Source organism: Salmo trutta, chromosome 38 (assembly GCF_901001165.1).
Source record: "Salmo trutta chromosome 38, fSalTru1.1, whole genome shotgun sequence".
NCBI lineage: Eukaryota > Metazoa > Chordata > Actinopteri > Salmoniformes > Salmonidae > Salmo > Salmo trutta.
In genome coordinates, this window is record NC_042994.1 from 18,255,222 (window position 1) to 18,280,139 (window position 24,918).

Consider the following 24,918-nt stretch of genomic DNA (forward strand, 5'->3'; position numbering starts at 1 on the left):
ACTTTTTATTATTTTTTTACTTAAGTTTATTTTCTAACTATTTTCTTAACTCTTTCTTGAACTGCATTGTTGGTTAAGGGCTTGTAAGTAAACATTTCACTGTAAGGTCTACACCAGTTGTATTCGGCACATGTGACAATACAATTTGATTTGTCATGTGTGTCATCCCAGTGCATGAGAAGTGAACTGGATGGAGCTGTGTTGACTACTGTCCTTTTGTCACAAAGATCATGACGAAAGGTGGGATGATTCAGTTCTCCATAAGTGGGGATCTGACGTTTTTGGTTTAAAAATAGTTTCTGTGCATAGCAACCAAGGAGAGCAAATTTGGCAGTTTTTTAGATTTCAAATAGATTAGAACAGCAGAAAAAATATCAAATTCCCAGGCTGTGTGGCTTAGCGCAGCTTTCAGAAAACCTGCCATTTTAGTGTGTTTGAGACAAACACTTACATCTTGATATTAGATTAAGTAATCTAAAATGTAATCAGCTGTTTTTAAGAATGTAACTGTAATCCGATTAAACATTTCCCATTTCTTTAAAGGAATTTTGTCCAATTAGTAGCTTTATTTTTTTATCTGATTTTGTAATCCCTGTTATGTGTTAGTACCAAACCCTGCTCTTCTCTCACAGTACAATGTCACTGACAGTGGAAGACTGCCAAGCTCCTTTTTAAACAATTTACCCCTTTCTAGACAGAGTGCCTTATGGCAAACTTTATACATTCTTGAGGAGATTGAATGGCCAAGGGCCAACTCTGATCACTCATCATTTTCACATGATTAGAAAAACATCATTATAGTGGTACATGTGGTAGGCAAAGACTGGAGGGCAATGTTGTTCATGATTTTGTCTAGGTCTATTCATTCTGAATTGTAAGTGGAAGTTAACCTTTACTTTAAAAAAAAATTACTACTAAAAATTACGTAATCACTCATTAAGTTTAAAAAAAAATTAATCTTAGTGATATTTCACACATAAATTATAGTACTGTAGATAAGTTACATACAAACTGCTTACATAAAGCACGCTTACTTAACCAGCAATATTATGATCCTTCTGAGATTTCAAAGATGCCTGTAACATGTGAGACTCTGGTTGTTTTAAAGGGGAGGAGTTGGGAGTAGTAAGTGTGCCTCTCCCATTCACACACGTCTCACACCAGCATATACAGATGGAGGCTACTCGGTCTTGACAAAGCGTGGAGACCGTGGAAGCTTTGCTGGACCCAAGGACCTGAAGAAAGAGAAGGAGAAGAAAGGAGAAAAGGAGAGGGGGATAATAATGGAGTGTAAGGAGAATGTGATCCACTACCTCAGCTGGGGCTTCATCGTCAGTGGGGTGGCGTATCTCTTTCGGCAGACCAGGTTCCAGACCCCATATGGACGCTACGTGACCTCGGATGGGACCCCAGGGAGGACCTGCCCTGCCAAGCTGGCCTGGTTCCTCCAGGAACTGCCTTCTTTCCTGGTGCCCATGCTCCTTCTGCTCTCCACTGACACACAGCCCAGCCTGGGCAAAGACCTGCTTCTCTGGACCTTCTGTCTGCACTACTTCCAAAGGTATGTCCACATTAGCCTGGTCCCCAATCTGTTAGTATTGTCTGGCTAGACAGCAGAATTAGATCTGTGCTAGTGGGACGAGACTATGTCCACATACCAACTTTCAATGGCGTCTGGGATCTTTTAACTCATAAATCAACTGAAAAACATGGACAACTGTTTTTTGGGCAACAGCAGTTATTTCACTTAAAAGGTGTTGAACATTCATCTTTGCCTCCTACACAGTTGATCTGCGTGTATGCAATACCAATGCAGGCCATTCAACGAAGAGTCCCCTATTCACTATTTTGAGTGAAGACTAGAGAGACATTCGGTAAAAGAGTGAGGTTTAGACTCAGATTTTTCTCTTTAAAATGTATGATGTAAAAACAGAGAAAAACATCAATCTGTTACCATCCTTTGCACTGTACTTCAAGTAAATGTTTTTGCACAATTGTCAGTGGAAATTGTGAAAAGTACTCCTTGTGCATATAGTTGTATGGTTTATTTATTAACTTTGCAATACTTTTTGGGGGTTGGACATACATTTTAAAGTGAAAAAGTCTTATCATCACTCTGCATGGACACTTAAGAAGTCATCCATCATGGTTTCCTAATAATGGGGTGAATCACATTAAAGAGAACATTAGTCATTTGGTTGGTAAACGAATGCATTCAATGTACGACACTATTCTCAATTGTGCCATTTTGAAAATGAAACCTCGACGATTTGCACGATCATCCAGATAAGTAAGAAATCTCAGCAACGCAACTTTTCTCTAACTCAATTATGCATGAAACACACCGAGTATCTGACTGCTGATACGCTCTAATGTGTGGTGCACATTTTTAGAATGGTGTTTTCCCACAAATTGCATTTTGGAACATTTGCGCGTAGGTCTACTGCCGTGTGCACAATGCTGCGCTTATTTTGATCCAAACATTCTGATCTGTTCTACCAGCCTTATTAATTGCTATGGCGTATGCCTCCGCTACACTACACTTTGATACGCATAGTGATAAAAAGTGAGTATATGCAATGCCCACAAAAAAAGTGAGTACACGTAAGGGATAAACGCCGACGTTCTGTACATTATATTGGAAATAATGGATGGCGGGACTAGGGGTAGCCGAGTAGCTTTCTGTAACTTTGTAGCAAGTATTGTCTACATGTCTAGGCGCACATGACGTATTTTGTTTCTAGCAAGAGAAGGAATTGTCTCCTACTGTGATAAGTACCTATCGGCAGTCTGTAGGGTAACGGTGTAACTAGCCCGACCTAAGAACAATGTCTAAATGCTGACACAAGACAAGAAATGTTTGGGAAAACATTGGTATGTGGATAAAGGTCATGGTTAGGCGAATAAATTATGAAGGTAAATAGATGGCTAGAGTTTACTTTTTTAGTTATTTCATGAAATAGGCATAGTGTTTCACGCAAGTGTGTTCAAATCCATTTCATCAGTTTTATTTAGAAATTATTTAGTAATAGTTAAAAGCTAAGTCTAGTTGTCTTATTTTAATTATTTTAATAAAATATAGGGGATTGCACATCACTCACTTTTAATATCTGCACTATGAGGAGATTTGATGTAAAGACCCTCTTTTTAACTCACCTGCACATACATTTTCTTTGTTGTTCCTTTTCCTTACAATCCATTATGTACAATTTCACTAAATATTATTGGAATAATGCACAAATTTACATCCCTGCAGTCTTGAAATGACATTCAGGAGCAAAAGATTTTCAATAGGTGTTTTTAATTCATAAAAGAAATATATTCATTCGAATATAAGATTGGAATGGAATATAACTAAAAACATTAAATAACATTGGAATATAACATTTAATAACAATAACTCATTACTTTACTAATTCAGTGTAACATTGACGTTGCATTTCTTTTGTTCTGCTATTGCACAATTCTAATTTGTACATAGGTCACAAATGAAGCTATCCACCAACTCCTTATCACCTTATCACTATGCGTATCACTATGCGTATCACTATGCGTATCACTGCTCACACCTAATCCAGTCCCCACCTGTGACTGAAAACACCTCACAGAAAAGGCACTCTGCATCCTCTTCTTTGGTGGCTGATTTGTCTTGTTGTGTTGCAACAACCTTGAGACAAACTTTTTTTGAAAAACCTGCTTTGTTTTCTTACTCTCTCTCTTTTCTTCTTGTTGATGTTTCTGTCGAGCCTTTTTCTCCAGCAACCTTTTGTAAATTGAGGCAGTCAGTACAGCCACAGACTGCCTTCCTCGGCCTCGCCTCCTGGAGCCTCTGGGACAACTCCAATAAACTGCTGCAGGTGTTGGTTTAAGCAAAAACAAACAAACAATAACACATGAGTATTGGTACAATAAACACTTATAATCACAATATGCAAATATATAATCCCTAAAATGAGTGCTGCCTTTTTTTATACCAACATTTGGAGCAAGGGTAGGCTTCAGGGTGGAGGTTGTGATTGAGAAAGGTGTGGTGGAGGTAGAGGTTTTGGCGTTAGAGCTGGTGGCGTTGGAGGTAGAGCTAGTGATGGTGGCGGTAGAGCTGGTGGCCGTATCGGTAGAGGTGGCAGCGGCGGCGGTAGAGCACTGTGGTTGAATGGATTCTTTGCATTGAAAATATATGAGAAAAACAATACATCGGTGTTAGTACAATAAACACTTTCTACCAAGTACATGCTGCTTCTGCTACTTTTCATTCATTTAGATTACTTTTTCTTTCTGGCAATGGGCTCAGGCTCCTCTATAACCTCAGGCTCTTCTATAACCCATCGAGGATGAGGATGTGGGGTTGCTCAGGGGTGCAACCAACACTGTGGGCGAAGTGGCGAAGCCAGTCGACAAAGATGGAACTGTTGACCCAGCCTGAGTCACTCACCCTTCCAACCAGCAGTTGTTTGTTCATCCTCTTCCGGGGGAAGATGAAGAGGGACGGTACGTACTGCCTTGCTGCACTGATAGCACAAATTACTGTGAAGCCCCTCTCTGCGCTGGTCATCCGTGCAACCTGTTTGGCTCCCTTCGTGGCCACCGCAGGCAACGGTTTCTGGACGTTTTGTATTCCCGTCTCATCCATGGTCCAAATCTTCGTTGGCCCCGGCCTCCCTGACGCTGTTTAAAACGTCCGCATAGGCTTAGATAACTGGTCAACCTTAAGCTTATTAAACCTGTTTGGGACGGGGCAGTATTTTCACGTTCGGATGAAAAGTGTGCCCAGAGTAAACTGCCTGCTACTCGGGCCCAGAGTAAACTATTTGCATATTATTAGTAGATTTGGATAGGAAACACTCTGAAGTTTCTAAAACGGTTTGAATGATGTCTGTGAGTTTAACAGAACTAATATGGCAGGCAAAAACCTGAGAAAAATCCAACCGGGAAGTGGGAAATCTGAGGTTTGTAGTTTTTCTAGTGATTGCCTATCCAAACTACAGTGTCTGTGGGGTCATTTTGCACTTCCTAAGGCTTCCACTAGATGTCAACAGTCTTTAGAACCTTGTTTCATGCTTCTACTGTGACTGGGGAGAGAATAAGAGCTGACTCAACAAGTGGACTGCCTGAGGCCAATGAGTTGTTTACTGTGCGGTCACGCAGGTGCGCCGTTCCTTCTTTTTCCTCTGTAATGAATACGTTATTGTTCAGTTGGAATATTATCAAAGATTTATGATAAAAAGACCCAAAGGATTGATTGTAAACATCGTTTGACATGTTTCTACGAACGGTAATGGAACTTTTTGAATTTTCGTCTAGGGTTTTGCGCTCGCGCATTGTGCCTTTGGAATAGTGATCTGAACGCACAAACAAAACGGAGGTATTTGGACATAAATATGGAGTTTATCGAACAAAACAAACATTTCTTGTGGGAGTCCTGGGAGTGCATTCCGACGAAGATCAGCAAAGGTAAGTGAAGATTTATAATACTATTTCTGAGTTTTGTTGACTCCAGAACTTGGCGGGTAACTGTATAGCTTGCTTTGATGGCTGAGCTCTGTACTCAGAATATTGAACAATGTGCATTCAAATATTGAACAATGTGCTAAAGCTGTTTTGAAATCTGACACAGCGGTTGCATTAACCTGTTGAGGATCTTATCCCGATCTTATCCCGGTATTGGGATTCATTGTCATGTGACCATGGCGGGGAATTCAAAACTGCAAGAGTAATCATTTCAAAAAAATCAAATAATCAACTATTTTCCTCCATTTGAAAGATATATCTCCTAAATCTAACCACGCTGTCCGATTTTCAGAGGCATTACGGAGAATGCATAAAGTTAGGTTATGTGAGGAGAGTACATTGACAATAGCTGCGTGTAATGTTTAGCCAATTCAAAGAAGGGCATCAACAGACAGAAAACTAGCTAGAATTATGCACTTACCTTTGACAATCTGCATCAGATGACACTCATAGGACATTATGTTATACAATACATGCATTCTTAGTTCCATCAAGTTCATATTTATATCCAAAAACAGCATTTACAGTCGCGGTGAAATTCAGAATTTTTTTCGGCTCGAATGCACCCAGTGAATCCAGCATTACAAATCACGGAATTACTATTCGAAAACATTGGTAAATTATAATATTGTCATTCAAAGAATAATATATTATCATCTCGTAATTGCTACCGAATGGCCAGATCTCAAAATAACTTTACTGGGAAATCACATTTTGCATAAACTGGGTACTATGCTAACAACAATGAGCTATATGCTAAGCTAAGCTATACCGTTAGCATTAGCATCATCTAATATCGATAATAACATTCTAAATATCCCCTTACCTTTGATTATCTCCATCAGAAGGCGCTGCCAGAGATCCCAGGTCCAGAACAAATGTGGTTTCTTTTGACAAAGTTCATAATTTATGTCCAAATAGTTAGCGTTCAGTAGGCTCCCACAAAATGAGGTGGGCAGTGTAAAGTCACGTCGAAAAGCTAAAGAAAACCTAGTAAATAATCTATTTACGTTTGTTTAAACATGTCAAACGTTGTTTAGCACTAATCTTTTGTTCCATTTTTAACGTGAAACATCAGTAAACATCAGTAATATTTTCACACAACCTATCAAGTGTCTAGAATAAACGATAATGACAAAGGCACTCTTCTCAGATTCATGCGCAGGCGCAAAAAATGAAGTGATGACGTGTCAACTTGTAAGCTTTCTAATTCGGTCTGTATTCATGACAGATGCTTCCAACAACTTTCTAAAGATCGTTGACATCTAGTGGAAGCAGTAGGAGTTGCGAACTGAATCCTTTCTCACTGTGGTATCTTTAAAACAATGACACTAAATAGTACAGTCACAAAATTCTCATTTTTTTAAATCTATTTTTCACAGGTTTTTGCCTGCAATATGAGTTTTGTTATACTTACAGACACCATTCAAACTGTTTTAGAAAATTCAGAGTGTTTTCTATCCGAATGTGTTAATAATATGCATATCCTAGCTTCTGAGTTGGTGTAGGGTTAGGGTTAGGGTTAGGGTTAGGCAGTTAAAAATGGGCACATATTTCTTTCAAAATTCTCAATACTGCCCCCGTGGCCCGTAGAGGTTAAGGAGAAGTGTATCTATAATTCTTTCAATAACTGTTGTAAATTTTATCACCGTTTATGATGAGTATTTTTGTAAATTGATGTGCTCATTCACCGGATGTTTTGGAGGCAAAACATTTTCTGAACATCACGTGCCAATGTAAAATGGGGTTTTTGGATATAAATATGAACTTTATCGAACAAAACATACATGTATTGTGCAACATTGAGTCCTGGGAGTGTCATCTGATGAAGATTGTCAAAGGTTAGTGATTAATTTTAGCTGTATTTCTGTTTTTTGTGACACCTCTCCTTGCTTGGAAAATGGCTGTGTGGTTTTTCTTGTCAAGGTGATGTCCTAACATAATCTAATGCTATGCTTTCACCGTAAAGCCTTTTTGAAATCGGACAATGTGGTTGGATTAACGAGAAGTTTATCTTTAAAATGGTGTAAAATAGTTGATTGTTTGAGAAATTTGAATTATGAGATTTTTGTTGTTTTGTATTTCGCGCCCTGCTATTCCATTGGGTGTTGGCGAGGGGTCCGCTAGCGGAATGTCTGTCCTCAATTAAAGCCCATGGTCTCGCAAGACTGGTTGCTTGCGATACTTGAACTGACAGTTTAGAGTTGCGCTTCATGAAGCCACTGAACCAATCCACCCCTGCATACCCCTTTCCTTTGTTGAACCTGTGCTTGATTCCCATCCTTTCTGCCAGATTGAAGGTGAGTCTTCTCACGTCCCATGATGTTATGCCAAATAGGGCTCTTTCCATTTGTTGAATGTGGTTGACAAGGTCACTTTCATACAGTTGAAATCGGAAGTTTACATACACCTTAGCCAAATACATTTAAACTGAGATTTTCACAATTCCTGACATTTAATCCTTGTAAAAATCCCCTGTTTTAGGTCAGTTAGGATTACCACTTTATTTTATGAATGTGAAATGTCAGAATAATAGTAGAGAGAATGATTTATTTCGCATGTTTTACACACTCATCCAACATTACTAATTTACTCAAAAATTCTCAATTTTTCTCTCTAAATAGGTGGATTATTTTTCTTAAGGGTTTCCTACTTGCATATAAAGAATACATCTATAGATCTAACTTTATTGAAACATAGCTACAACTTTAAAAATGTTTTAAAAAATGTATCAATTTACCACAAAATTGTTTTGTTAACATATCTCCAAAAGTTATGTGGAGAGGACATTTTTGGTTGAGCAAAAGCAATGGCAGCCAGTGAACGTTTGCGGAAATAATTAGGTGACATCTTGTGGTTTTGATGTGAATTACAGGGGGGGACTAGTTACCCCCTAGTACCCTACAGCGATGGAAATATCTGTTGCTAATATGACTAGGATAATGCATTTGGCTGCTAGACAATGAAAGTTGCTTAAACAACAGAACAGGAGAGAGCATGAGGAAATTGGACAGTGCAGTTAGATTAACAAGAATGTAAGCATTCTGCCCATATCAGATATGTCTATGTCCTGGGAAATGTTTTTGTTACTTACAACCTCATGCTAATCACATTAGCCTACGTTAGCTCAACCGTCCCGTGGGGGGGACACTGATCCCGTAGAGGTTTTAAGAAACACGGCCCTGCATGGCTTCCAGGTACTCACATTGTTTGTACACAGCAGCGCTATATTGACCCACCTTTGACTTGATTTCTCTATTTTTTTGCAAGAACATTCATCTACTCCTTGCTGACCAAAGGCCGCCCTTCCCCTCTCTACATTGTCTTCTCTGCGGTAGTCTTCTGCTCTGTCAACGGTTTCCTCCAAGGCCACTACATGCTCCACTGTGCCACGTACGATGATGCGTGGCAGACCGACATTCGTCTGTACACCGGTAAGTGAGATCTGAGATACCAGCGGAAATGATTTCGCAGTCTTTTCCCAGCCCTTATTCTGAATATTACAGTGCCTGGATGATGTTCACATAAATTTAACAGTCATTTGGTATCCTATGTTGAAGCCTTAAATAAATGCTATAGATTTATTTCCAAAGTAATGTAATTTCACCCTTTAAAGGGTAACATTTGATAACTGCTAGAGCTACTGTAGATGAAGTCCGAGATCAAAAACATTTTTTAAAAATTGGTTAGGAAAACACACAACGGGAAAACCAGTCGTGCAGTCTGGGAGACTAATCTGGCCAGAGAACTTTGAGGTTTTTGGCCTGGAACTGTGAGAAAACAAGTTGGCATTCGCTTCCTCCTTGCAAATGTTCTGTGTTTATTGGTCAGTTAATGAGGCTAGATTCTTCAAAACATGCATTTTTTGGTCTCAGCAGGATATGGGACGATACGTATCACAGTATCCTTCCACAAGAATAGAAATAATGATTTGTTGACAAAGTCTGAGTTTGGGGTTGCATTGTACAAGCTTCTGCCAGCATGAACGATTTTAACAGATCAAACATTTGTTTTTTTATAGAACTAGAATGTGGTTTGCATTAAGAGCCTGTACTGTTTTTTTCAGGTTTGCTGATGTTTTTCCTGGGAATGGCCATCAACATTCACAGCGACCACATTCTTCTACATTTAAGAAAACCCGGAGAAGTTGTTTACAAGATTCCCCAAGGTACCAGATGGAATTCTGGTTAACAGATGTCAGGCAGTGTTTCGGGCAACTGTTCCAGTCTTGTGAAACAATAGCAAAAATGTGAATCTTCAGCCAAATAACTAACCATGTTCTGTACTGTTTAGTTAGTCACTGTCTGTACAGCCATGTGATGATAAACAGAACAAGCAGAGCATATTCAGAATATTCTGGTGTCAATGTGACCTTTTGCTTTTATCTCTACTTACGTTTGCTTTGTAAGGGCTATGCCTGTGCTGATCGAAAGATATTTAAAGGCCCAGTGCAGTCAAAATTCAGTTTTTCCTGTGTTTTATATCATACTGTTCAACAGCTGATGAAACTAACACTGTAAAAGTGTGAGGAAAAAAACTATTTCCTGATAATTGCTGGTTGAAAATACAATCTACACAGCAGGTTTGCATGGGCATGAGTTTTGGCTTTCCATGGTGACATCAGCATGTGGTAAATTGGTTAATAGACAAATAACAGTTAGTTCCAAACCTCTCTGCCAATAACAGCTAGTTTTTAGTTTCTCCCTCCCCACTCAGACTATTCACAGACAGTCCTGGCTAAATTATTGCTTGAGAAAGGTTTTTTGTTGTTGCTAAAAAGCTATTTTTGCCTATTTTAATAGAAATCTATTACAGTAAGGTACTTAATTGTTACCCAGTAAAAATGTGATATTGATATAAACACTTCTGCATTGGGCCTAACTTCTTATGGCTGGAATCCCGTTACCGGGATCGATATGGCAACAGCCAGTGAAAGTGCAGGGCGCCAAATTCAAAACAACAAAAATCTCATAATTAAAGTTCCTCAAACATACAAGTATTATACACCATTTTAAAGCTTTATTTCTTGTTAATCCAGTTAATCCAGCCACAAAAAAACACAGCCATTTTCCAGCCAAAGAGAGGAGTCACAAAAAGCAGAAAGAGATAAAATGAATCACTAACCTTTGATGATCTTCATCAGATGACACTCATAGCACTTCATGTTACAGAATACATGTATGTTTTGTTCGATAAAGTTCATATTTATATCCGAAATCTCAGTTTACATTGGCGCGTTATGTTCAGTAATGTTTTGCCTCCAAAACATCCGGGGATTTTGCAAAGAGCCACATCAATTTACAGAAATAGTCATCATAAATGTTGATGAAAATACAAGTGTTATGCATGGAACTTTAGATAAACTTCTCCTTAATGCAACCGCTGTGTCAGATTTCAAAAAAGCTTTACCGAAAAAGCACACCATGCTTTTTCGGTAAAGCACACCATCGGAGTACGGCACACCATCGGAGTACGGTAAAGCACACCATCGGAGTACGGCGCTCAGACACAAAAACATGCCATACAATATATCCGCCATGTTGGAGTCAACAATAGTCAGAAATAGCATTATTAATATTCACTTACCTTTGATGATCTTCATCAGAATGCACTCCCAGAAATTCCAGTTCCACAATAAATGTTTGTTTTGTTCGATAAAGTCCATCCTTTATGTCTAAATACCTCCTTTTTGTTCGCGCCTTCAGTTCACAAATCCAAATTCACGACGCGCAGGTAAGACAAACTCAAAAAATTCCATTACAGTTCATAGAAACATGTCAAACGATGTATAGAATCAATCTTTAGGATGTTTTATCATAAATCTGCAATAAAGTTTCAACCGGAGAAATCCTTTGTCTTCAGAAATGCAATGGAACTGAGCTACCTCTCACGTGAGTGTGCATGGCTGAGGCTCATGCCCTGCTGGAAGTCCTCTCACCCAATGAGCTCTTATTCTCCCCCACTTCACAGTAGAAGCCTCAAACAAGGTTCTAAAGACTTGACATCTAGTAGAAGCCATAGGAATTGCAAAATTACCCCATAGACACTGTAGTTTGGATAGGCAATCACTTGAAAAACTACAAACCACTTCCTGGTTGGATTTTTTTCTCAGGTTTTTGCCTGCCATATGAGTTCTGTGAAACTTACAGACATCATTCAAACAGTTTTAGAAACAGGCAGTTTACTCTGGGCACGTCAGTCATCCAAGCTACTCAATACTGCCACCCTCCATAAGAAGTTAAGTGCTAATGTAATCACCAGGGTCATAGAAGATTATGGGCAACGTACACACGGCATTCAGTTTCGCCAAGAAACACAGGAAGCAAACATTCCAGCTTTCTGGGCCATTACCTCACGGAAAAGAACATCTTGTAACCATTATCCGAACGATGCGACACAGCAGATTTGTTTTCACTCACCTTTGGGTGAATGAACAATCTAATCCCTTGACATGGGGTCCAAAAAAGGTAGTAGATATGAAGTAGGGTCTGAAAGTTCAGGGATTGAATTGTTGTGAACTACTCTCAATGTATGAGTGTACAGACCCTACTTCATTACTACTGAATTAACTGTCTGACACTTTTTATTACAGGGGGAATGTTTGAGTATGTCTCCGGCGCAAACTTCTTTGGAGAGATTCTGGAGTGGTGCGGGTATGCCCTAGCAACGTGGTCCCTGCCGACGTTCTCCTTTGCTCTTTTCACTATGTGCTCGATTGGACCGCGGGCCTACCACCACCACAGGTACTGACAGGTCCAACCTCAAGAGCCTTCTGTAATCTCTTCATGCTCATACTCACATTGATACAACTATAGGTCTTTCAGCGAAGCAATAAGCATGGACTGTCTTGTGTTGACATTTTACAATGGAAAAGCATGGTAGTAGTATTCCTTCAATATGACATTCTCATCTCTTTCAGGTACTACCAAGAGAAGTTTGAAGACTACCCCCAGTCGAGGAAAGCTGTGATACCTTTCATATTATAAGAAGAACAGCAAACCAGAGAAGCCTTAATGGACTGACCTAGCTAAAATCATTAGTCATAGCCATGATTTTGGCATTTACTGAACTCTGAAATGAAATGCTTGTCCAATATTGCTCTTTTCTGTAGAGCCATTTTGACCAGGCTTTAGCTTTCATTAACTAGACATATTCCTATCATCTCATTGTATTCAGAGCTAAATCATATTCCACACCTGCAGCAACAGATCTGTAATACCATACTCCCAAATGCTTGGTCAGCATGGTCAAAGCTCAATGAAGGATAAATAATTCAGGGTGAAGAGAAAGGGGGTGGTGGGTAGGTCTTGAAAGAATAAAGGAAAAAAATAATTCATTCGAAAGGGATGACTGACTGCCTTTTCTTCGTTGTGCAAAAAGTGATTTCTTGGACAGATTAACTACTTCACTTTTGGAAAGGCTCATTAAACCTCTGCTTATTTACCTTGGGTCTGAAAAAAAAACCTTGGTCTGTTTTTATTATGCAGTTTATCAAATATTATGTGATTAATAACTGCTGCATATGTTATTGCACTTTTTAATGTCATGCTTGCTTGGTTGATTACATAAGTCCAAAGGCAAAGTCATCCTTCGTTAGGTGGGACAAAGCCTCAGCTTACTGGAAATCATGTAAATGCAATATGGCTAAGCAGTGACATTCATCAATCAATTATCAACCATTCATCAATCAACCATCAACCAGAGAGATGCCACCCTCGGGAACTAGAGTCGAGCTAGTGGGAACTAGAGTCGAGCTAGTGCATCACTGAGGTTCGTGACAGACAAGCTTCACAGTACGTGTTATGACATGACAGTAGTTGTAATCCTCCAATTCCAGCCCTAGAGGGTAGTATAAGCGTTTTCATAAGGGTATCATGTTTTAGAGAGCGCAACAACATAGTCCACATCAATATTTCAATTTAAGGTGGTTTTCTAATTTCCTTCATTGGCACTGATCTGGAGAAAGAGCAGTGCTGATGATGGAAAGATTAAACTCTTTCCACATTACTGAGCCAGCTGAGCTGTATTGCACTGGCCTGGCTACGCATTCACCATAGTTGCAGGAACCATGCTGGAAAGGAGCATGTACAAATAAAATCCCTGAACCAGCATAGTACGGTTTGGGTCAGCACAGTAGTGTGAAACGGGCCATAGAGATGTTAGGGATGGTACATGTTAGGAATGGAGGTCCCAATATTGCACTCAATTGTGATGGTACATAAGCCCACTCGTTGGCCTAATTTAATATAATCTCAAGTTTTGTTTGCGTTTCATGGCTGACATTTTAAATGTAATTGATTATGTGATGTCTGTAAAGTGTCTTGAAATGCAGCCCTGGTCTTCCCTGGGTGAAATATGTTCATACTCCGCACACCTGTAAGCAAGTTACTCTGCAGTTTGACTTATTGTGAAATTCATAGTTTTATTTGATCTCTAACAGAGGAATAACATTTACATCTTATCAAGCACAAGTAATTACACCATTATCTTGAGTTCAGAAATCAATTCCATTTACTCCACACGTGAATCGTTAAACAGATAGTAGTCCACTGGCAAAATGCCTCCCCACTAGTCACTCCTGGGAATCCTTCTCTTTCAGTGCCATCTCAGAGCGAGCGATGCTTCTCATAGCCCTCTGCATGAGCCAGGTGGTTAAATGGATGCCAAGGAAGGACCCCCCCAGCCACCCACTGCCAGTTCTTCCTCAACCAGCTCTGGGGCTTCATAGTCTCAGTCCACTATATAGCCACGTCGGTGTTGTCCTTTCTGAAGGATGTGTACGTCACTGGAACAAAACAGAGAACAATTAGGATCCAAGATACTCGTGGTCCCCTACCATGGCAACTCAGAATGAAGGTGATCTACACAACTGGAGGATGTGTCACTTTACAGTTACATTAAATATGATTTGGCTACAATAAGACCTTGACATGCCTTAGATTAGAGTGCAGAGAGAAAATGTCACATAATACATCAAGATTGATAGGATGATAATCATGATTCATGACATTACAAAAATAAAGAGCTCCAACATGCTTACCTCACTCTCCTTCACCAGCTACTTTGCCTTGGCAGGGGCTTGAGGTGGCGAAACATATGCCACAATGCCTGGTTCGGGCATATAGTCCTGTTTATTCTTGTGTAGCGCAGGGTGCGACTTGACGTTGTACCAACCCCAGTGTATGAGTCCAAGGCTCGTGCCCATAACAATCAAGACTTTGTAATTATTCCAGATAGTCCGCAATCCCATGATTGAAAGGCACTTGGCTCAACTATAACCACAAACATAAAGAGAAAAAAAAATGTATGTCAAGAAGCATTGACTTGTTAATGCATTATAACCTGCTATTCAGTCAAACTGTAGACTTTTTTTTAGAAAGGGTGTCATGTCCCATGCATTTATTTTTTCTTGACAGTTTTAAATTGTTGAACTGGTCAGTCATCAAATTGCAATACAGCACGAATAACTGTCTTGCTTGGGTTAGATTTGCCATTTGAGTCATTTGAGCACAAGGCTATTCTCTGCCCTAGCACAGCTTTTCAATACAGCTTTTGCTAGTGAAACAGCTGGCTTTATGATATATTCAGAGATCCTTCATTCATAATGCTTCATACATACAAGGACACACATTTTTCACGTTGTGACCTTCAGTAATGTCGTCTTTCACCAAATGTAAAAGCTGGCAGGCTAACTGAATGTTTGTTAACGTGTACCTAGGTTTAGCTAGCTACTCACCTTCAAGAGTCAGCTCTTTCTCGTACGTCCACCATTTATGGGTCCTCGCAGTATTGTCGACTTGAAGATGCCTAAACATGAGCTAATTGTGTAATGTTGATCATATCAGCAAAGATAATCAACCTCTCTTATATAAATATTAGAAAATTAAATGTTTTCAGTGAAAACACATTTTCCACTTAATATTTTAAACAAACGTTTTTACAAACTACATAATAATAATTATGCAGGCAATATTTAGCCACCTAGTGGTTAAGAGCGTTGGTCCCATAGAGAATGATAAAGGCCTCTAGTGGCCAAAAGGCCATTTTTGCATGGGCAATACCACTGCGGGCTGCCATTATTTTTAATCAAGTCAACTGGGTGGGACATCCAACTTCATTGGCTAATCCCTCCTGGTAACCTTGTTGGAGTCATGTGCAACTGGGTCATCAGGAGGAGTCAGCCAATCGTGAAGAAGAAAATATACTACTTCAAAATGGAGTTAGCCTTAATGGCGCTGCCCATGCTGTCACAGACGCCAAAATGGCACGGATACAATGATGAGGCCTCTTTCCATCTCTATCGTTGGGACAGTAACTGAAAGGTCACTGGTTTATGTGAAAAATCTGTCGATGTGCCCTTGAGTAAGGCACTTTATCCTATTTGCGCCTGTAAGTTGCCAGGACGAGAAATTGTGTTCCTGCGTTTGCACAATGTCATGTTGAAGTGGTAAGGAGAAGCTATGTGCGTATGAAGCTATATTAATGTTAATTTGGCTGGTTAAATGTTGACAATTCGTCGTTGTTAAACGTTAACATTTCTCTCTAAAATTGATTAGAAGTTTGGGCCAGCAGAGGGAGCTGTCTGCCTATGTAATTCTTACCAGATGAATCTCTCTCTCTCTTTTCCTTTGTGTCTCTCGACCCAAATTCCAGGAAGAAAAGTGAAATATTATAAAACATTTGTGGAAGCATGCATGTAAAATATGGTTAATTGGCCTACTCAACAATGTCAACAGACTACACACTGTGGAAACCAAAAAAAGAGTGGAATCCAGAACCAGTTTTCTGTCTACTACTATCCAGTCTGGCCAAAATGGACAAGTACTGAACACAAAATGTGGTGTAAAGAGAAGAGGTGTAGCTATACAGAAGATACTGTATATAGAGCTGCATTGTGGTCAGCCATCATTGGACAAGAACGTAGAAGGTTCAAGGCCTGGAAGGTGATGAGGAGCAGCGTCATGGCCTGTCTGTGCAGCACAACAGTTGGACAGTAATACTCTTGGGACACGGGCTAGAAAGATAAGGTTCGGTGGTGGCATGAACTGCAGATGATGCAGACCAGATACCGACAGAGGATTAGTGTGGAATGAATGAGGAGGCATCTGCTATAGCCTGAACTTGGCCGAGGATGAGTGAAGAGGAGAAGGAGTCACTTGAAGTGGACGACTCCCTCATTCTTTTTGGATCAGATTCAAGATTACAGACTCACAGAATTGTTTCGATTATTTCTGACTGGGACCGTTGGAAACGGTTCAATATTTTTGTCGGGGTGCAAAGCACAACTTATGTCTTCAAAGCATTATATATGATCACATAATAATGCATTAGCCTATACAGTACCTGTTGGCCTTATTTTAAGTGTTACCAAATAATCTATTCAGTTAGGCCTGAAGCTAACAATATGTGAAAAAAGCAAAGTATGTACTAAATCAGAGATGGGCAACTCCAGTCCTCGGGGGCTTGACTGGTGTCACACTTTTACCCCAGCCCCAGCTAACACATCTGACTCCAATAATCAACTAATCAGGATCTTTAATTTAGAATGCAATTAGTTTCATCAGCTGTTTTGATTAGGTATGTGTAAAAAGTGTGACACCACTCCCGCCCCCGAGGACTGAAGTTGCCCATACCTGTGCTAAATGCAAACTTTATTTTGAATCAGAAAAATGTCACCTAGGAACACTTTGCATCAAGTGGAGTTGTGGTTAGTTACAATGTGGTTGGGAACAAAAGGTGCAGCAGTACAATGAAGAAGTCGAGCTTAAGTGGCCAGTGATAGCTGAGCCTCTATCAGTCATAATAGTCCCAACTCCCTGCGCCCCACAGTATACATCACTTCTTATGAGAACCAGGAACTAAAGTCACGTTGGCCCATTTTTAAAGGCTGTGAGAAATGGGAGCTTCTTTCAAAACGGTCCATTTCAGATGTCTTGGGTGGGACACACTGACGTGTTCTCTCTATTGATGGAGAAGCTTATCTAGATCTATCTTCCCCGTGGGGCAAGCTGCCGACAGTTTTCTAAAGCCATGGAAATATACTTTACTGAATAGCAAGCAACCTCAGTGTGTGAAGAAAATCAAAGTTGTGACAATGCACTTCAAGTTGGCCTCAATAAATGGACTATCATGAAGAAATGTCTTTTGTTTAAACAAACAATGACCAAATTTAAAACCACAAGTACATAAAAATCTAAAATCTTCGTAAACAAGAGGTGTGGACTAACAGTGAAATGCTTACTTACGGGCCCTTCCCAACAATGCAGAGACAACGAAAGTACAGGGTCTTGGTCCAGTAACATCTGTTTGGTTTGGTCTTGTTCTAGGCTATGATGAGTCAGGTTATGACTGATTCAACTTGATAAAGCGAATCCCAGACTTCATTTATGGAATACCTATGTTGCCCAATGCAGCTGTGGCTACTCAAATAGTTCCTATGGGTGTAGGGATAAGGGGGGCTGTTCTGGACTTGCCAGACTCTAGCAGTCACATCAGTCTGGCCATTATCAATGTATGTGTGTGTGAGAGAGAGAGAGAAGGGGTTTTAGTGGTTTCATCTGTGTAATGTCAGCCCTTACGCCAGAGGAGTCTGGTGGGAGGAGCTATAGGAGGACGTGCTCATTGTAATGACTGGAATGGAGTCAAACATGTGGTTTCCATATCTTTGATGTGTTTACCGTTCCATTTATTCCATTCCAGCCAATACAATGAGCCCTTCCTCCTCTGCTCCTCCCACCAGCCTCCTCTGCCGTACACCCCTCTGGGTCACCAATGCGTTTGTCACGAGACGACTATCACACTACACACACCCACACGTACACACTTTGACACTCCCCAATTCACCAAATAGCCCCAATCGCTCGCTCACACACACACACACACACACACACACACACAACCGACTTAGAAATCAAGGAATGTCTTGGGTTCATCATGTCTTGGTACTTTGTAATTTTTTGTCATTTTTATTAGGATCCCCATTAGCTAATGCCATAACGCTAGCTAATCTTCCTGAGGTCCAACACCAATTAACAAGACATTACAAACAACCACAATCAAGACTTCACAAACATTCAACAAGTAGACAGTACAGATAATTAAAATACTGACAGGAAACACATTTAACATTCAGTTGATACTTTCTATTTGCTGTCCAGTCATATGGTCTATTACATTAGATGTTCTTATATTTTTTTCTTGAAGGTGCCTGAGAAATATGGATTGGTAAAAAGTTCCATTCAGCTATAGCTCTATATAAAGTTGTTTTAGCTGCCCTGAATTTGCCTGTCTGGTTTGGTGGTTATGCGTGTTGCTATTATGTACTAATTGGACTGAAAAATACTGTGTTTTAAAAAAAATATATAACATTCCTAAAGAAAATCAGACGACTAGATAGTAATTTGTTATTAACGTGAAGCCATGAGAGATTCTGATGCATTTTAATAATATTCATTCGGTTAGAGCAATGAAGAGATAATCTGGCAGTCCTGTTTTGAGCCATTTTGAGCTTTTTTATATCTTTCTTTGCTGCAGATGGCCATATAACTGGACAGTACTCTAAGTGTGATAGGACCAGGGATTGACCATATAACTGGACAGTACTCTAAGTGTGATAGGACCAGGGATTGACCACATAACCGGACAGTACTCTAAGTGTGATAGGACCAGGGATTGAATCACCAGATTCAGAGTGCTAGATGTTACATACTCTGAACATTTTCTTGTAACAGCAATTCCCTTACCCATCTTAATAACAATATTATCTATGTGTTCTGACCATGATAAAGCTGCGTTCCACATGACGTCTTAGTAGTTTTGTTTTTTTCACTTGCTCTACATGCGTTCTATTCATCGACAAATTCAATTGGGGGTCATCAGCAAGCATATATCTTGAACCAAATACAATACATTTAGTTTTAGAAATGCTCAGTACATCTGTTAGCTCATTACATTCTGATGCTGCACTATACATTGTAAAGTCAACAGCATACATGACCACTCTTGCTTTGTTCATTAATGATGGTAAATCATTAGTAAAGATACATTCGAGTAGTGGGCCTAGGCAGCTTCCTTGAGGAACACCACAGTGTATATCTTTACTATTTGAAAAGCTACCATTAAAGAACACTTTTTGCCTTCTCCTGGATAGATAGCTTTCCATCCAGGATAGAGCTGCATCCTTAAGACCATAACATTTGCGTTTTCCTAGTAACAGTTCATGATCAATTACATCAAAAGCAGCACTGAAATCCAGCAACACTGCACCAACTAACTTCCTATTAACCAATCATCTGTCATTTGTGCTAAGGCCGTACTCGTAGAATGCCCTTAGAACCAGACCATTACATGAGAAATAATCCTTGAATTGTACAGATACAATTTTTTTCCAATAATTTACTTAACACAGGCAGCAAGCTTATAGGACGACTATTAGGACCAGTGAATGCAGATTTTTTATCCTAAGGTAGTGGAATAACCTTTGACTCTTTCCAGACTTCTGGGCACACCCCATACGTCAAGCACTTATTACAAATATGAGCGATTGGTGTAGATATTTGGTTAGCCGTAACTCTAAGCAATTTGGCATCTAGATTATCTGTACCAGGTGACATGTCATCCGAAAGAGACAACAGCATCCTTTCTACCTCTTCCCTTTCTACTTGATGAAATTTGAACCTGCATTGCCTCTCCTTCATGATACATATATGAATAGGAAACATCATAAAGAGTGGGAAGAGGGATGGCTGAAAATAACCATTCACTTAGGGCCATGCTACATTGTAAGCCTAATGGTGTTTGAAGGGCCACTGACTTCTCCAATACTAACCACTCACATTTAATCGTTCCAAAATGTTTTTGGGTGGTTCAAACTGAACCATGATGAGCCTGGTCCCAGATCTGTTTGTGTTTTGCCAACTCCTATGGTCATTGTCACATGCAGATCTGGGACCCGTTTTGGATGACAGTGCAATATCAAGAAATGGCATTGGATTTTTCCCCTGAAAGGGACAAAGGGGCAAAACAACCTATTACATGGCACCGTTTGTGCGCGAAGCGTGGAGTCAGTCAGTTAGTGCTGATATGTATGGTTAGTGTGCAAATAGGTCACTCCACGATCTTACCGAGAGTAATTCGAGAAAAGGGAGATATTCCAAGCATGGCCCGCAACCTGGATCCCGGCCAAAGGCGAAGCAATGCGGTTTCTTCAACTCCCCACTTATTTTGCTCCAACCCGCATTACACATAGTAATGGAGGGAGGCATTTCAGCAACATTCCCGTTGCGTTCCAGTTCTAATATTAGTATTACTTTCAAGAACGCAGGGCATGGTGATTGGATACTAATAGTGTCACTAGTTGTTTATTAGAAATGTATTAATTGCTTAGGCTATTCATGGTTTGAAATGTAACACCAGGATTCCCTGTGGCTCAGTTGGTAGAGCATGGTGTTTGCAACGCCAGCATGGTGTGTGCAACGCCAGGGTTGTGGGTTCGATTCTCACGGGGGGCCAGTACAAAAAATAAATGCATGGTATGAAATGTATGCATTCACTACTGTAAGTCACTCTGGATAAGAGTGTCTGCTAAATGACTAAAATGTAAAAATGTAATGTGCTGTAATTACATTCTGAAACCACAGCTACTACTCCTGACACACCACTGAACCACCACTGATTTCTGGCCAACACCATTGACCAGAAATAAAAATAGAAGTATCTCTGTTCTATAGAACTAACTGTACCATCATTCATTCCAATGAGCAAGAGAACAGAGGCATATCATTTTTTTCCCCTGCATCAATTTGTTGATTTACCACCCAGCTGTATGGCCAAATAGCTCTTATATCCATGACCCACCCATGAAATTCTGTGTCTAACAAGGTTCGCTACGTATCGCATTACATAGACAGTTCATTTTTTCGATGCAATTCCAGTGGAATATTTTTTATAAAACCACTTACTCAACATTGCGTCAGGGGGCTTTTCGGAGAGGGGCTTGACCTTGTTCTGGCTTGTCCTAAGGAAAATGAACGTGGTTAAGAAGTTTCAAGACAAGACAGTGTGTGTGTGTCGTCTTGCAGGCGTGACTTGGTTTTCCACAAGATGGCGCTGTTCCTTTCATTGGCATGTGACAAGGCAGTTCAGGGGCTCTCTTTGCAACTTTGTTTGTAGGAGGTAGACAAATTAGCCAAACTTGGTGCAAACTGCCCTAAATTGTAGTATTTCGCCATTTCATTGTTGTAAAGACTTGGAAGCACACATAGTATTAACCAGTGGAGTCTGCTGAGGGGAGGACGGCTCATAATAAGGACTGTAACGGAGCAAATGGAATAGTTTCCATGTGTTTGATGCCATGTGTTTGATGTATTTGATACCATTCCACAAATTCCACTCCAGCCATTACCACAAGCCCGTCCTCCCCAGTTAAGGTGCCACCAAACTCATATGGTCTTAACTGTGCCTTTTAGCCTGTGAAAAGTGTCTTGACAAGTGTCTTTCTTGTGGAAATCTGCCTACTCTCACATTTGTTCCCACGGTGGATTCCAGTCTAAAATACAGTCATTATTCATACTAACCAGCCAAATGTCAAGGGGTTAACTACAAGGCTTGGCCTCACCAAGAAAGTCTTCCACCAATGACAATGCCCTCATAATTTAGAATAGATCAATCTTTAATCTAATAGGTTGTTTTGCCACAGCTACACCTATTCTCGAAAAGACAAAAACCCAAGAGAGCCATTGCCATTGGTGAATCATCAGAAAATCAGCTATTATCATTTTACCATGAAGCAAAGTTTCCCAGAGATATTATATTTTGCGGTGAGAAGTCTGCAGAGAGTGGGCGGCAACTATTCATCCCTGAAAGAGAAGACAAATCACCTGATCCCATCTCCTTTCTTAATTTCTTTCTTACTTTTTGCCTTTTTAATGGCGTGAAGTGAAAATGTCGGTTTTGAGGAGGGGTTTCTTGTAGGGCTGGGAATTGCCAGGAACACCACGATACGATATTATCACGATACTTAGGTGCCGATACGATATGTATTGCAATTCTAACGATTCTCTATGTATTGCAATTCGATACTGCGAGTTTCTTGCAATTTGATGTTCCAAACATATTGCTCCCTATATGCCTGCTGCAGAGACAAGAAAGAGCCATAATAAAACGAGTTCTGGCGCAGGTTCAGCCAACTAGCGTTAGCTAACACTACCTAGAAGAAGAAAAAAATGTATTGTCCAAAATAATATTGAGATATGTAACTGTATAGATTTTTTTTCTTCCCCCCATCACAACAACACTTCCCTCAAAAACTATACAATCTGTAAGTATTATACATTTTCATTTTGGCCTTTGTCTTACCCGGCAACTAAATTATTTTGAAGTCAAGTGACCCATACTTTAGCTACATGGAATGATGGAGTATTTTACTGACTGGGAAAGGAGAGGGACATAGAGAAAGTGTAACTATGGAAGATGGATGGACAGGTTGTGCGATAAAGATTATGAAAGATTGAGCGAGACGGGGGGGAAGGCAACAGAGCGATTCAAAGAGCAAAACAGAGAGAAAGAGGGACAGAGAGAGAGGATAAAAGTGAAATGAATAGAGACAGAGTGCGTAAACTATATACAAAGTGGTAATTGAAGAGTATCACAGCCCTGCCTGCTTAGTGGTAGGAAATAATCTCGCTCCTATCATTTACTTCTCGCTCTCCTATCCTTGCCACTTATCTCTGTGTGGTGTGTCTTTGTTGTCTGCGGGGGTCGTGTGCGTTGCTAACCCGTGGCAGGTCACCCCTCATTGTCTGACAGTGTGGGAACCCTGTAAGCTGGTGCTTCTTCAGGTTCCACCCCCAGGGGAATAGGCTAAAGACACCAGCTGGTTATCTGAATGGAGTTAGGTAGGAAGATACCATCGCCGGGATGGGGGGAGGAGAGTTACTAACTGCTTGAAAGTTTTCTATTTTCTCCAAGGTGAGAATCTATGAATGTGATAGACTTTGATGTTGAGTTTCATGTGTGTTCATTCTGCATTTTTAAATTCCTTTGCCTTTATCATTATGTAGCAAATCCATTGTATTGATTGGCTATTGTTTGAATCAGGGTCTGGGTCAATTCCATATTCAAGTACGTCGTATTCTTATGGAGAAATTCCATGTCAAAATCCACAGACAGGAATTGAACTGGAATTAACTCTGGGTGTCATAACTATCAGGATTTGATTCCCCCCGACTTGCTCAGACAGAGCAGACAACAGACAGACAGCTTCGAGAGAGAGGTAATGTCTGTGCAGGTATCCACATGGTGACAAGATCATTTTTGTTCCAGTCCAGCACTAACACACCTCATTTAGCCAAGGGCTGGATGATCACCTAGTTGAATCATCTAGTTGTATTAGTGCTGGGCTGGGAAAAAAATGTGTGGTCCTGGCTGTACACCCCCAGGACTGTCTGGAGTTGAGAAACACAGTCTGGCACCGACCCATTCAAAGAAAGAGATAACGGGAGACCAGACAGAAAAATCATTAGTAAGTCTAGGTCATCGTTTAACACGACCCCCGTTGTGATAAGTACTCATAAGTAGAGAGAGGAACAGGAAGCGAGGTTCCATTGTCATTAGCATCATTTTGTTTTTGGATTACAGGACACAAGACCTAATTCCCGTCCAATCAAAAAGCCACTTTGTTGCAGTCTCGCAGTAGAGACACATGACAGTTTCACTTAGCAGCCTTGAGGCTGTAGTGTGTGTGTGTGTGTGTGTGTGTGTACATGCTTGTGTGTGTATGTCTGTGCGTGCATGAGTGCAAGCACACACACATTAGAAAGGGAGATGTGAGAGAAAGAAAGTAGAGAGGGAGGGAAATAGGGTGAAAGCATTTTATTGATGGCCTGGGGGCAGCTTGCTGGTGTTGAGTTCTTGTCTACTGTTGGCATGAATAGCATTACACAGAGCGAGACCGGACAACAGAGGCAGACAGCAAAAGATGACTCAGTCAAACACTTAGGACTGGTTTCCCAGACACAGATTGAGCCTAGTCCTGGACTAAAAGGCATGTTCAATGGAAAATCTCCTTTAAGCATTATTTTTAATCCAGGACTAGGTTTAATCTGTGTCACCAACAATCGACAAGGGTCCTAGTCCGATTCATATGTATTATGTGTATTCTGATCGGCATGCATGTTACCTCAATGTGATTTGACCAAAGGCTACAGTTGCCATTTTGCGTTTAAAGTTAGTAAATAGTGTGAGTTAGAGTTCAAACCCCAACCCTCAGAGTTGTAGCATCGATGCCTAGGCTACATTAGCTATTTCCCGCCACATTTTGTACAACCGCCCTGAATATATCGTAGGCATTATGAATGTTGTAACAGTTTGCTGTATCTTATAATAGGAAGCTCAATCTACAACATGGGTTGG

At 40.3% G+C, this 24,918-nt stretch overlaps 1 protein-coding gene and 3 long non-coding RNA genes across 5 annotated transcripts; 2 read left to right on the top strand and 2 right to left on the bottom strand.

Moving 5' to 3' along the window:
- Positions 1-1,072: 1,072 nt before the first annotated feature.
- LOC115178280 (3-oxo-5-alpha-steroid 4-dehydrogenase 2) lies at positions 1,073-12,971 on the top strand. Of its 2 annotated transcripts, XM_029739387.1 has the most exons (5): positions 1,082-1,561; positions 8,779-8,942; positions 9,575-9,676; positions 12,101-12,251; positions 12,428-12,971. In XM_029739387.1, exons 1-5 carry the CDS (start codon positions 1,284-1,286, stop codon positions 12,492-12,494), a joined length of 762 nt encoding a protein of 253 aa, XP_029595247.1. In that variant the 5' UTR covers positions 1,082-1,283; the 3' UTR covers positions 12,495-12,971. The 2 variants fall into 2 exon arrangements, with proteins under 2 accessions (XP_029595248.1, XP_029595247.1); XM_029739388.1 differs by lacking the exons at positions 8,779-8,942; positions 9,575-9,676; positions 12,101-12,251; positions 12,428-12,971 and adding an exon at positions 4,292-4,673 and having other exon boundaries at positions 1,073-1,561.
- Positions 3,290-4,568, bottom strand: LOC115178282 (uncharacterized). The gene is made up of 3 exons (XR_003872592.1): positions 4,433-4,568; positions 3,979-4,160; positions 3,290-3,851 (listed from the first exon to the last, which is right to left on the bottom strand). It is a non-coding gene; the product is annotated as an uncharacterized LOC115178282 (long non-coding RNA).
- A 939-nt stretch (positions 12,972-13,910) lies between the features above and the next one.
- LOC115178283 (uncharacterized) lies at positions 13,911-15,384 on the bottom strand. The gene is made up of 3 exons (XR_003872593.1): positions 15,245-15,384; positions 14,549-14,780; positions 13,911-14,293 (listed from the first exon to the last, which is right to left on the bottom strand). It is a non-coding gene; the product is annotated as an uncharacterized LOC115178283 (long non-coding RNA).
- A 194-nt stretch (positions 15,385-15,578) lies between these two features.
- LOC115178284 (uncharacterized) lies at positions 15,579-17,710 on the top strand. The gene is made up of 2 exons (XR_003872594.1): positions 15,579-15,955; positions 16,162-17,710. It is a non-coding gene; the product is annotated as an uncharacterized LOC115178284 (long non-coding RNA).
- The last annotated feature ends 7,208 nt before the right edge of the window (positions 17,711-24,918 follow it).